The sequence below is a fragment of the Pristiophorus japonicus genome, chromosome 3 (genome assembly GCF_044704955.1).
Source record: "Pristiophorus japonicus isolate sPriJap1 chromosome 3, sPriJap1.hap1, whole genome shotgun sequence".
NCBI classification, from domain to species: domain Eukaryota; kingdom Metazoa; phylum Chordata; class Chondrichthyes; family Pristiophoridae; genus Pristiophorus; species Pristiophorus japonicus.
Window position 1 is genome coordinate 232209393 of NC_091979.1, and position 14513 is coordinate 232223905.

At 42.7% G+C, this 14513-nt stretch overlaps 1 protein-coding gene across 7 annotated transcripts in view; it reads right to left on the minus strand.

The window, feature by feature from the left end:
• oga (O-GlcNAcase) overlaps positions 1-14513 on the minus strand; it is a 47978-nt gene that overhangs the window by 18199 nt on the left and 15266 nt on the right. For 6 of the 7 annotated variants that reach the window (XR_011592727.1, XR_011592729.1, XR_011592726.1 and 3 more), the window contains exons 5-11: positions 11999-12170; positions 10445-10543; positions 8417-8701; positions 7420-7578; positions 5873-6489; positions 3876-4050; positions 1413-1466 (exon numbers count right to left, since the gene is read on the minus strand). Coding sequence is in view for 3 of the 7 variants with exons in the window: in XM_070876396.1 (XP_070732497.1) it covers positions 1413-1466; positions 3876-4050; positions 5873-6489; positions 7420-7578; positions 8417-8701; positions 10445-10543; positions 11999-12170 (1561 nt within the window). In the remaining 4 variants the exon portion in view is untranslated. The remainder of the gene's footprint in view (positions 1-1412; positions 1467-3875; positions 4051-5872; positions 6490-7419; positions 7579-8416; positions 8702-10444; positions 10544-11998; positions 12171-14513) is intronic. The other variant, XM_070876397.1, reaches the window with a different exon arrangement.

Sequence of the window (14513 nt, forward strand, 5' to 3'; positions counted from 1 at the left end):
TGTTGAGTATATTCAAGGCCGAGATAGATAGATTTTTGAACTCTAATGGAATCAAAAGATTTGGGGATCAAGTGAGAAAGTGGAGCTGATGTGGATCAGCCATGATCTTATTGAATGGTGGAGCAGTTTCAAGGGGCTGTATGGCCGACTCCTGCTCATAATTCGTGTGTTCTTACAAACTGGGTTGAACAGCAGGCCTGTCGAGGCTCAACTACAGGACAAGCATTTTGGGAAATGGGGAGGAGGACGACAAGGAAGAACATGGTTTGAGCAGACATGGGCTGGCCAGGATGGGCTATCAGAAATTCTCAGTGCAACCCAGAACCAGTCAGAAAGACCTTTCTCTTCTTCAAAAAAGCGTTGCAGTTTGGGTTTGGGTGGACAACAGACACGACAACCAACCAGTTGCCTTAGTAGACAAATGCTCGTTTCCCATCGGCCTTGCTCACAACAAAAGAAACCAAAGCTTGGAACATTTTAAATTAACAGCTAACAAAAACACATAGGCTCAGATCCTATGGTACAAGACTGCTGAGCACATACACATACAAAGACAAATCAGCTCCATGCCATTTTCAGGAACTCTCCTTGTTGCAGAGATATATATATATATATATATATTAAACTCCATCCTCCACTACCAAACATTCAGAATTTCAGAGATTTTACTGTGGGATCCACTGGACAAATCACTTGCTCTCTTCCCCTCACCATCCCAAATGTGTGAAAAGATAGTCACTACTATACAGTCCATACCATTTCAGTCATCTGACAGGATCAGTGCAGCAGCGCAAGAGGAAAAGCTTCCATTTCTGGGCCTGGCTCGTTTTAACGCATCAATGCAAACGAGTCTGAAACCTGGCTAAGAATAAGGAAGCATTCCCTCTCAATTCACTAGTGAGATACAGTCCTGAGCAGTACCCAAGTTACATGCTGTTCGGAGATGGGCAATGTAAACTTTACAAAAATGAAGTACATGGAAGAATGGCAGGCAAATACCGAAGCTAAATAATTTGAGGGGAGCAGAAAGCTTGTAAAGCTCTAGTTTTAAGCTGCAACTGCTTTTCAGTCCATATAACGTGGGTCAGTTTACGAAACGCAACCCATTTCTAATAATGTCAGCAGATTCGGAAAGAGTTTTTCATGCATTGTAACAGACCACAGAATTATTTGGCAATTAAATTTCATAAAGCGGTAACAGGTACGTTTGGACAGTAACACAACTAGCTTTGATTTCAAAGACTATCTAGGTTAACATAAGCGCTGTATAAATAAAAAAAATTGTTAAAACATTTCTTATAATAGTAGCTGCGCAAATGTGACTTCAAAACTTTTCTTCAATACACATCATTTTAAAAAGCTTCACTGCCTATCACTCTAATCTAAATGAGTAATCGCGCCACGCTTCGTACATCTGGTGGTGTCGATCCCACAGCTGGAGTAACTTGTGCTGAGGATTCTTCCATCTGTACACAATGAGGGAAGAAGACAAGACAATAGAAGAGGCCGTTAGTAACCCGTCACATCACAGCATCACACTCAGGTTACGACAGAATGTGAACTGCATCACTACACACACTAGTACCGTATCTCCGGTAAATACCGGACTTCTAAACCTTCTCTAGGAGGCAGGTGGGCCATGTTTCTCATCATTACTTGTGGTCCCCAGCGTTCAATGACCTAGTAAGGAATTAGTCAAGCACTGCTGCTTGTGTAACCTGATCAGTGCTCCTGACAAAGCTAGATGTCTCCAATAGTGCATTTAATGAAATCTAACGTTTGTCCCCTAGCAACGATCTGTTGTATTTGCTGATTATAGAAACTATGAATCAGAGATCCAACTTAAGAACTTAATGTGTTTTCTGGAACCAGCAATTTAGTTTTTGTTGAAATTTTTATATATACACGAGTTCTCAGATATATTGGACGAGCAGATTCTCTCATAGGAATTAAAAGCATGAGTAGGCCTTTCGGTCCCTCAAGCCTGCTCCATCATTCAATAGGATCCTGGCTGATCTCCTCTTTCCTGCACTGTCCCCATATCCCTTGATTTCCTTACTATCCAAAAATCCATCGATCCCGGTCTCAAATATACTCAACGACTGAGCCACCACAGCCCTCTGGGGTTGAGAATTCCAAGATTCAACACCCTTTGAATGAAGAAGTTTCTCCTCATTTCAGTCCTAAATGGCCGACCCCTTATTCTGAGAATGTGACCCCCTTTTCTAGACTCCTCAACCAGGGGAAACATCCTCCCTACATCTGCCCCGTCCAGCACTGTAAGAATGTTGTATGTTTCAATGAGATCACCTCTTATTCTTCTAAACTCTAGAGAATATAAGCCTAGTCTGCTCAATCTCTCCTTATAGGACAATCCCCCCATCCCAGGAATCAGCACTCCCTCTATGGCAAGTATGTCCTTCCTTCGATTAGGAGACCAAAACTGTACACAATGCTCCAGTTGTGGTCTCCTATATAATTGCATTAAATTCTGCATCGAGATTAAATTATATAAAATTCTGGAGTGTGGCAATACAATCTCCCCAGGCCTGGGTTTCACTGCTATCAGATTGCAAAACTTCAGTCTCAAATCCAAAATGGCATTTTGTGGACAACCCTCTACTCACCCCTTTCCCTACCATTGGCAGCCACGCTTTTCAAAGTGTGTACTCAATGCTCTGCTCTTAGATGGAGACCCACCAGCTAAAACAGAAAGAATCTCAAACCCTGAGCATTCCAAAAGCTGACTCATGATCTGAACCCAAGCCGTGATCACAGTGCTAACTGAGCTGCCTGCTGCATCACTTTTAAAAAGACCGCATCCACGTCATATTCCCTGCCATCTGCGTAGAAACCTGTGAATAAAATTCGGTTACATGCCGTAACCCAGACCATGCTGGTGCCTTACTCAGCCTGCACTTCCCCCATCCCAATCAATATACATGTAATACTGCCGTTTCCACGACTGCATTCCAATTGTTTTTTTTTGGAAAGGGAGACTGGTGCCTCCGGTTTTAGTTTCGGAAAAGCTCCCCGTCTTGTTTATTTTGGAATTGGCTGCACTTTTGAAGTTCTGGCTGAACCAGTAGACACCAGAATAGCCTTGCGCGTTTTATAAAGCTCGCATGCGCGGGGGCTGGAGGCTGCGTTCCAAGCCTTCGCATTGCTGCGTCTGCTGGCCTGCCACTGTTCCGTTGAAAACAGCAATGTTGTTACAAAAACACACAGCAAGCAGCTCTCAACAGCTCTGTACGATCACGGCACATTTCAGTTCTCTCGTGTTTTCTTGCTTATTTTTTTCCCCCAGAAGCATTCTCAATTTTGCAACATTTAGCCAGTTCTAGTGACGTGATGCAGACCACAGTCAGTCCCAGAAAAAAAAGAGACAACACAAAAATAAAATGCAATGGGGTGTTTCTTTTTTTAAAAAACTATCTACGGGTGTACTTAATAGTTACTGGGAACAATTACATCAGCCTCTGAAAAACACAACAGCCAGAAAAAGAAAAGTTCAAGTGCCTTGGAAACAATTCCCTCAAATTGGCCACATTATCCCCGGTGTTGGTTTCAAACGCAAGTGTAGAAACAGGACATCAACTTGCCAATATCCTGTACTGTGCAGGTGACTCAGGAAAAAATCAAGATCACCATGGGATAATCAGATAAAATGGTAACTGGAGGAGAAAAAAAAAATAGTAACTGGCAGGATTATTAGTAATGGGCACCTGAATTTTGATACTGCTACCCCGAGATTTCATGCTGAAGTGGTAGAATTGCCTTGGCTTAACAGATACTTTTTTTCAACGGCTGACACAATTGAAGATTTTTTAAACCAAGTGCACGAGTGAACAAGAGCAGACTGCGATGATACCTACCTAACCACTGGACAAAGGATTTCACCATAGATACCACACCCTTTATATCCCAGACATATGGGTACAGATCATAAAGAATGGATCGGTTTTCACAGTTGGCAAGACGGGTAAACATCTGCATTACGCCGCAGCACATCTCTTCAAACTTCGTAGCTCTAAAATGCCACTTCTCAATCTGGAATAGAAAATCAGAACGATTTGTAGCATCTGAATTTATGTTGGGTGTATAACCCAGTGAAGCATAGTTTTACACTCATTTATACCATGAGTACCATTCTGAATGCCAATAACCATCGTGACAGCACCCTTCCCTATTCCAGTCCATCACCCCTCCACTGGAGAATCTGAATTCCTCATTCTTTGAAAGAAGTGTATACTTTTGGGGGGTGTTAATGGGCAGAATTCACCTGGGAACACTGCCCACTTAGTCATTTTGAGCAACATTACAACCATCCTAGTCGGGCAACCTTGCCCCATGCTGCCACATCCAAGGTCCCACCCGGAACTGCACCCAAGTTTGTTGACAGGAGGAGATGGTATTGAGCCCACAAAATAAAAATCACTTGGAAGAAGTCAAGTAGTAAACACAAGAAATTCAGGTTTGAAAGAAAGACAGCAAGCTAGGCTGAAGCTGTGTCTATAAAAGCTGCACTTGAGTGGACAAAAACCAAGCCTTCTGTAAGCAACCCAGCATTCACCATTAGGGCAAGTGATTTCATACAGATCTACTCAGAAATTGTCCATCCGTACTGTCCAAGACTTTTCTGGAAAATCTGCAAGACTTGAACAAACCACAGTTCAGGTTGCACGTGGAAACATTTGTGGGATCAGTCAAGGCGAAGCGTGCCAGGTCAAGGAATGGCATGGTGTGGCACTCAGTCCCTTACCCCACATGCACATGTAAATTAAAGTACGGCAAAAATCAGAACCAAGAATCTATTTGTTCCGAGCTGGTTTGCACTTAACTTGAACTGACAGTTCAAGACAATAATGCTTGGAAAGACATTACAAAGTATATACATACCATCAAAGGAGAGATTATTACTGCACTGTCTCTCTCTGCTTGCTGCATAAACAAGTACCAGCCTCCCTGGAGGGGAAGGTTTGTTATATTTCTGTAACATCTGGACAGATCACTCCAGAATAGTCAACAGTCCCTCAACTAATTACTTTCAGCTCTGTGGGAGAGTTCTAGCATGTGAGGGAATCAACAAACCACCATCGACAATGGCAGGCAACAGCCACAACAAAAATGTTAACTGGATCCAGTCCTACTGCAGGGAAATGCACTTAACAACCAACATTAAACAGATGAAACTCAACATGTGGAGCAATAGGGGGGAAGAGAGGAACAGGGAAAGAAGACAAGTACCAGGAAAGTCAGTATTAACAGCGTTACAGGTACAGAAGAATGCCGCACATTCACTCAATTCTCAACAGATCCACAAAAGTGTCAAATTTTATAATATCTGTCTGACAAAACCAAGGTATACAAAAATGTTTTCATTTCAAGTTGTTTGGAGGTGGTAGGAGCTTCTTTCAGTTCGAGGTGAAGCAGCTAGGCATAATACACTAGTTTATAGGCAACGTTGGAAATTAAAATCAGCAAGAAACACAAGTGAAAACCATGTTCCAAGCACAGGGACATTACAGGAGCAGTGCAAAGGGAGCTTTACTCTGCATCCAGATATAAAACATTGCAAATACCGCAAACCTGAAATAAAAACAAATATGCTGAAATACTCAGCAAATCGAACATCTGCAAAGGGAAGAAAACAGTAAACTTTAGGTTCATACCCAAAATCTTAACTCATCTCATCTCATCTCTTCAGATGGCGACTGGCACCCCCATGCACCTGGGCTTGATTCAAACTCTGGTTCCAGAGGTGAAATGTCGGTGGTTCAACCAATTGCACCGCCCTCCCTTTCCACTTCTATGCCATTCTGAAATCAAGCCATTTACAACCACGTTCACGAGGGCACACAAGTGCACTCACCTTGTCAGCATCTTTGCCTTTACAGTTCACACTAACGACACTACTGTTGGCCCGGAGCCACTGAAACTCCCTCAGCATCTGAACAGCTTTGGGCCCGTGCTCATAAGGCAGATAGAACATCTCAGCCAAGAGGTTGAGGTCTTCCAGAATCACAGCTTCAGCAGTGTACAAGGGCTTCTCATTGGGACCGGGGACGTACTGCTCCTTGTTGATCTGCTCATCAGTCTGCATGGGCGCTATGTCACTCCCAGAGTCTTCCTGCATGAAGATCTCAGGAGACTTGGATTCAGCAATGCTGTCTTTGTCCATCTCCATGGGTTTGAGATCCTCAGCCATTTTAGCCTTGACGATGTCTGTAAGAATCTGAGTGACGTTTTTAGCTTCTTGCTCATCCGTTTTTTCCACCACCATCTCCATTGGTTCTTCGTCAGACTGCTGTTTCTTCTCCTCCTCTTCCTTAGTCAGCGGGGCTGGCTCGCCGCTCAGCGGGCTTCCCTGACTCATGATGGGCTGTTGGTAGACTGTGGTCACTGTTGTGGTGGAGTTCAAGCAGGGCGTGTCTAGCGCTCCTATATGAATTGTATTTGTCTTTGCTCCACTGTGTGGGACTGTTCGACCTGAGAACAAAAAACATTTTTGAAAAAAAACACGGCAAACTAAAAGTAATGAACTATTAGTGGAAAAAGCCAAGTTTAACCAGCAGTTTGCCCAACGGCTCAGTGGATAAAGATACAGCCCTGTAAACACCAAGCCATAAGCCTGGAAGGTCTCAAGTTCAAATCTTCACCTGTGCCGAGTTACATGATCTCAGTCAGGTCGGCAGTATCAGGGCAAATATTGACCGTGGGACCATCTGATCTTGGTCCGACACTGGCATGTAACTTTATTCACTAGGCACGGGACAGCATTGTAATTAATATCCAGCCATTCCAATATCTATCAGTACAAGTGAACCCATTTCCCTACAAGTATCTCTTGGTTCACTGCATACTCAGCTCTCAAATATCACTACATTACAACAGTGACTACACTCCAAAAGTATTTCATTGTCTGTAAAGCACTTTGAGACGTCCGGTGGTCGTGAAAGGCGCTATAGAAATCCAAGTCTTACTTTCTTACAGCCAGTACTTTGTTTTCATTTCATCAAAACGTGTCACTATAACAGTATTCATACTTGCTTATGCATGTATACTTATTTTAACTGTGTTCAATTCAGATGTAGGTCGCCCTCTGCACTCATGACAACGCACTCCAACTGCAAACCGAAACATCAGTCCAGTAGTGCTAACATGCAGTGGTGAGATTTTATCTTGTCAAGTTGATCAGCAAATAGCAAGACCTACAGAAGAGGTGGGGAGTGAGTGTGTCTTGCCTGGGCAGCACTGTGCTTCAAAGCAAACAGAAAAAGGAAGGTACTGTCAGACATTTGGGAGGGAGTAACCCTTCCTTCCATTTGTCAGGAGAGGTACAAATCTTAGTGGATTAACAGAGGGAAAACCTTATTCAGGATGGGGAGGAAAAATTATCCTCAAACACAGGACACTTACAGTTGTACTGATGTGGCACTCCAAATTCCTGCAGCCATTCTGATATAGCCATCTTCAAAGCCATCTGTGGGCTGTACAAGACATCCGTTTCTATCTCCTCATCACTGCCTTCATTTTCGAGTTTGATCTGGATAGATACAGTGCTCTCTTCTGTGTCAGCTGGAGGAAAGAGAGAGTGTTAAGATTGCTGTACAACCAAAAATAAACTCATGAGCGCAAAGGAAGCAGAACAGGAGTCAAACAGATGTGGTAGGCCCCAACTCCCCACAGGAGAGATGATGAACACAAGATGGGACAATTACCCTCTTGCCCTCACATCAGGGAAATGGCCAGTACAGCAAGTTAAATAGATACACAAGACTGAATAGGCTCACGGGAAGAGACGTCACCAGGGGATCAGGACCTACACTGCTTACTAGCCAGACAGCTCAATTACACGGCATTGGATACAGTATTGTCACTTTTTACATGGGCAAACTGTACTGCTCAACAGGGTTTTTGGCCATAAAGAGCAACAAGATCCCAGCTTCAATTTCTGATCTGGGTGGAGCTGAAGAATCTCAGCGAGGGCAGCAGCAATGGTGCTACATTTATCTACCTATCTTCAACAGTCTGTCCCATGGGGGAAAAGAGAGAGGAGCATTCCTAGTTTCCATTCCTGTTCCCCCTCTGGAAAGTTTGTGTTGGTGCAGGACTGGGCTGAGCTGTGATGCCCTAGTGTGGAAAACCTGTCACCACTTCTTGTTTAGGAATACACAAAGAACAGATAGCTCGGTGAGGTACGAGAGAGCTGACAGCAGCTGTGGAACTGCATTTAGTCCCAAGTCACTGCATTTTGTTTGTTGACATGGAGAGCTGAGTAAAGTTATACACAGAATGAGAGCGCTCTGCCTTTGGGCAGGTTTTAATTGCAATACCACAGTTGTGGACCCTCTCTCATGAACCAAAGCATAAAGTGGCAGCACTTCAGAAGTACCCAATAGCAGAGTGTACTCACTCATCACAACATCCTTCCTCACACCATTCATGTTGGATTTGTACCAGGTAGCCAGTGTGTGAATGGCGACAAAGTTCCCTTCAAATTCACAGTTGGGGTTTGTCAGTACGCCCTTCAGCCGTGGAATGAGCTCAGTCGACCGCCCCTTGTATGGTCCAAGGAAAAGGCGCTTCTGGTCGTAATCATTGGCATGGAGATTGTCCCAGATGAGAGGAGACCTCTTCAGTATTTTGGTGACTTCCTCAATGGATTCCACAGAGATATCTTTGGACACTACTTTTGGACCTAAAGATTCAAGAAAAAATTTCTCACAACCAGTAAATGTTACATGATTTACAGGGTCTGAATGAGAAAAATTCAAATTTATTCCATTATGACAATGACCCAAAGACTCAGTAAGTAAATGGATCCCATGGTGCTCAACTAAAGAAACAGATGAGAAATAGCCAGATTTGATCATAACCGAGTTAGCTATTCTCAGCTGTAGCAGTACCAGAGACACTAAAACTGGTTTCATTGCTCCAGGCGAAGGATGGCAAAAACCAGAGATCCCACTCCCGATTATCTGCTGTACACCGCTACTAGACAGTAGTGTGTGGAATGAATGGGGCTCGGCTGTGATGACCAACAACTCCCCACAGACAAATTATCACTGTCGGTCAGTGAGCATGGTTTCGATCACCATTTTGGCAAGGAACCATGGAACGGTCTCCCAGAACAAAGAAAATTCCAGCAAAAATTTTAGCTGTGCCCAGTCATGTTAAAGTTTAGGAATTTCAACACAGGAAGCCACACAGCTGATTGTGCAAATTCAATTTTCTTCCTACAGTAATCCTGTCTAATCTCATTTCCCCATATCCTTGAATATCATTTAAGTGTGTAATTCCTCTTCAAATTCCCTGTTTGACTCTGGCTCAGCACAGAAACAGGCCGTTCGGCCCAACAGGTGCATGCCACATATCAAGTATTCAATTATTATAATGGCCCTGTGCATGGAAAAATTCCTTCCATGTTTCTAGTACTAAGCTTCGGTGTAAACCCCCTTGTTGCTGATTCACCACGTGCAAATCTTTCATTATTTACCTGATCATACTTTATCTTTTAAGACTTCTACTAAATTTCTTCCTAAAGTTCACAATGCCAAGTCAAGGCTTTTTTTAAATAGAAACTCACTGCTGCCAAACCCAGCTGAAGAGAGTATACGTCTTTAGAAATTTTTCCCAAGTTATAGCTGCATAGCTTCAATACCAACTAATGAACCTTCGCAATTTCTTTACTTTAAAAGGCGCTATTTAAACGCAATCTGCATTTAAACTAAACCTCCAACATCAAGAACCTCATCGTTTTGAGATCGAACCCCGACTTGCACTGCCTCTCGCTTCCCAATCTTTCTAGGCAGCCTTTACTTTATATTTTGTTAAATTTGGTCCTGCATTTCAACTGCCTGCCCCACCCATTGTTTAATGCAAACAGTCTGCATAACAGGACTGAGTGATCCAGCAGGAAGATTTTCTGTTAAAAAATCAAAATTATGGACAGACGAGTCGGCACGATGCACCAACATTCATTACTATCGCAAGAATACAATTTACAGTCCACACACTGTTTCCACTTGGATTTCATTGAAGTGCAACTGTGACCATGAAACAATTGCCCCAGCAAAACAATTAGATTCTGTGCTTCCAAACTTGGGTTGTCCGGATAGAGCACTTTAGAGTTGTAATACTGATGTGTATTTCAGTTGACACAACTGCTATAGATTAGCATTACAAGCAGGATGTTTCTTTGACAATAATTACAATGACACTGTCTGTGCTGATAGCACAGTTTTCCTTTGGGTTGCTGACATCATTACTTTAGAAGTGTGTGTGCGCATATGCCAATATTTGCAGGGATTACCCACACAGGGATATTTGAAAACACTGTTCTACAGCAGATATAAATACAAATAAGCATAGTAACAACAATGGTCTGGCAAGTCAAACTAACCAAAATGCACAGGAACACTACAGAGGTATATAAGCTCACCTGTCCACAATACATCAATGCCTGGGAGTAGTTTTTCTCCAACAGTCCGAAGGTATGGGGAGTGTGCAACGTTGGGGTAGCAAAAGGTTCCACAGTACTCTGAACAAGATTAAGAAACGAAGAAATAAATACAAATTCCAGTTCCAACAATAACGTCAGTTAATAAGGACAAATGGTCAATGGACAGCAAACAGTCATCAGACATCTCAAAAGACAAATATCTCCAAACTCGCCAGGATAGTAAAACCAAATGGCACAATAATGTTTCTATACGAATGCTTAATGCATTCAAACAGTACGTGGCATCACAGGGTTACATACCCTGCTGCCAGTGGTGGTGATGGTAGCGCCTGTACTGCATCTCCCAGCTCCTCAGCCTATACTACAGAGAACCCATGCTGCATCCAATTTTACTTCTCTGCTTCCCAAAGTTTTGCTTTAACAAATCATCTAAAATCATACAAAAAATAAAAACAAGGAGGGCACGGTTCAAAATGAGGACTAAATGCATCTACAACTTTACACATGGTCTTGACTCCCCCTGTGCAACACCACAGGAGATCAACTAGCAACATATAATGATCAACACTCCTGTCTTTGTAAGCCAGTGCATTAACTGACTCACCATGAGCAATGCCACAAAGAATCATTATTATAAAAAGAGATAACCAAAACATATTATTGGACTTTTAAATTCCTCTTTCATTGATTTCTATAACACCATCTATGGGAATAGGGTTATTGTTTCACTTTGGATTTTGCCAAGCTTCTAGATTTGGCTGCAACTATATGCTGCATTTGAAAGGGGAACATTATTTTATCAGATATGATTTGATTACACAAGTGTGCAGCATACTGAGACCAACTGAATCTCCAGACGATGCCTTGCTTGCACTGGCTCCAATCAGTAAATAGATGTATAAACATGAACTCAGATTTCAGCATGAGTACCCCACTTGCAGCACGAAACATCTGCACTGCTGCTCAGATTGTTTCGCACGCACAATATAGCCCAATGCAAGTAACAAAAAACATATTGGGAAACACTAGGAAATCTGATGGTCTTCACAGATTTCCATCTGGCACAAATCCTAACTGAGGTGGTTACTCATTTCATACAAAGATTTATCTGGACCCTCACAGCACCAAACAAAGGGCCAATTACAATAGAAATAGGTTCAAAGGACAGCATTGGCAATTCTACAATTGAGGCCTTCAGGCAGCAAAGGTTGTGGTCCTTCAGCTTAATGTTAATGGCAAAGTTCAGAAAATAGGGGTTTACAAAATCTGCCAAATTGAAGACGGTCCCTGTAGCACTGTAAAACAGGGGAGCTGACCTACATGCTTACACACTCCAGTAAACAGATCTCTATTGAGTCCACCACACCTTTGAAGCTGTGCAATGCCAAATGTAAAAGGGGTACAGCAGCACACGGAGATTCATTTCCACAGACAAGAAGTAAAAACATGTTAAAAAATATTTACAGGCTCACTACTAACAGAATCCCTCCCTCCCACACTGTGACTGCGATTGATTTACTGCTACTCACTCACCTGTAGGACAGAATAAAAAGTGTTCTGGCTCTTCCAAGTACTGATAGATCTCATTAGTAACAGACAGTTGTGCATGTGCAAATGAGCTGAAGACCTCTTTGTCTGCTGGGCACATATTGTGGTCAATATCATCAAACAATAATGCAAAGGATTTGCATCCGAACTGAGTCACCTGTAAAACACAATCATGATGTTCAGAGGTTATGGCTGCAAACTTTTTAAAAATGTGGGCTTTTTTTTGATGTACGGAAAGAAAAAGGGATCAAGGAGGAGATTAAACAGCTCTTTAACTCAGGAATAGTTTAAGCATGCAAGTTTTGGAGGTGCGGTGGACAAGGGCACCCCCGTCATGGGTGTGGTGGGACCTGAATGGAAGCGAGGTGCCTTCTCAAGATGAGGCTAGGTGGGAAAAAGGAAACTGGACCGTCATATCACTAAGGTACTTAAGCACCTCTGAACGGCCACAATAAAGTTCAAATAAAGTTTATCCTCAATTTACACAAGATTATATGGCACAGAAACAGGCCATTTGGCCCAACCAGTCCATGTCGGCTTTTATACACCCAAACCCTCTCCAGTCTTTACTCATCTAAATCTATCAGCATAACCCTCTATTCCCTTCTCCCTCATATACTTGTCTAGCCTCCCCTTAAATGCATCTATACTATTCGCTTCAACCACTCCCTGTGGTAGCGAGTTCCATATTCTCACCACTCTTTGGATAAAGAAGTTTCTCCTGAATTCCCTATTGGATTTCTTGGTGACTATCTTATATTGATCGCCTCTAGTTATGCTCTTCCCCACAAGTGGAAGCATTCTATCTGTATCCACTCTTATCAAAACCTTTCAGAATTTTAAAGACCTCTATTAGGTCACCCCCTCAGCTTTTTTTTTTTAAAAAAGAGAAAAGACACCCAGCCTGTTCATCCTTTCCTGATATGGATACCCTCGCATTTCTGGTATCATCCTTGTAAATATTTGCTGCAACCTCTCCAGTGCCTCTATATCCTTTTTTATAATATGGCAACCAGAACTGTACACAGTGCTCCAAGTGTGGTTTAACCAGGGTTCGATATAGGTTTAGCAAAACTTCCCTACTTTTCAATTTTATATCTCTAGAATTAAACCCAATGCTTGGTTTGCTTTGTTATACCTGGAGTATTGTGTACAGTTTTGGTCTCCTAACTTGAGGAAGGACATTCTTGCTATTGAGGGAGTGCAGCGAAGATTCACCTGACTGATTCCCGGGATGGTGGGACTGACCTATCAAGAAAGACTGGATCAACTGGGCTTGTATTCACTGGAGTTCAGAAGAATGAGGGGACCTCAAGAAACGTTTAAAATTCTGACGGGTTTAGATGCAGGAAGAATGTTCCCAATGTTGGGGAAGTCCAGAACCAGGGGTCACAGTCTAAGGATAAGGGGTAAGCCATTTAGGACCGAGATGAGGAGAAACTTCTTCACCCAGAGAGTGGTGAACCTGTGGAATTCTCTACCACAGAAAGTAGTTGAGGCCAATTCACTAAATATATTCAAAAGGGAGTTAGATGAAGTCCTTACTACTCGGGGGATCAAGGGTTATGGCGAGAAAGCAGGAAGGGGGTACTGAAGTTTCATGTTCAGCCATGAACTCATTGAATGGCAGTGCAGGCTAGAAGGGCTGAATGGCCTGCTCCTGCACCTATTTTCTATGTTTCTATGTTGTGTCCTTGTTAATTTGTGTCGCAACTTTGTGATTTGTGTATTTCACTCAGAGATCCCTTTGTCCCTTTGTAATACAGGGTACCTCATTTATCTGTGTTGAAGTTCATTTGCCAATTAGATGGCAAATTAGTGAATCCATTCTGCTTACGTGGAGACAATAATATTTTAGTATACATTTTCCTATCACGAATGTACAGCAAGAACTTATTCATCCATTTCCCCCACCCGACTCATGCTAGAGTAATGATCACCGGGTCATCTTCATAACTTCCCTCAGGAGCCAATCTTCACATAGGAGCATGTGAAAGACAAAGTGAGAGTCAAACACAAAGAAACCAGGAGACAAAGACTGAGGGATAACACGAGAGAAAGAAGCATCATTGAGAGGCAGAGTAACAGAGTGAGATAAAGAGAGTGAGCATGGGATCATAGAGCTTCAGAGAGTGAGAGAAAATCAAGGTGAGCACGAGCGCACATCAAGGCAGCTTAGAGCACAAATCACAAAGTGTTAGTGTGAGGATCAGAGAGCGAGATAAATGTCAGCATTGGCTCTGTAGCTCACTTCAGAATCAGACGGTTGTGGATTCAAGCGCCATTCCAAAAGTCTGAACACAATTATTATTACAAGGCAAGCTTTGCACTCCCCTGCGTTATTCAGGATGAGCAGCGGCAACGTACTCTTCTTTTCCCCCAACCCCAGGACAGAAAAGACCCAAAATCACCCCAGCTTGCTCCAAGCGGTTTGAGAAAGGATAACCACAATTGTGACAAATCGTCCAAGGCTTTAGAGGGTGACAGAAAATACAGTCAT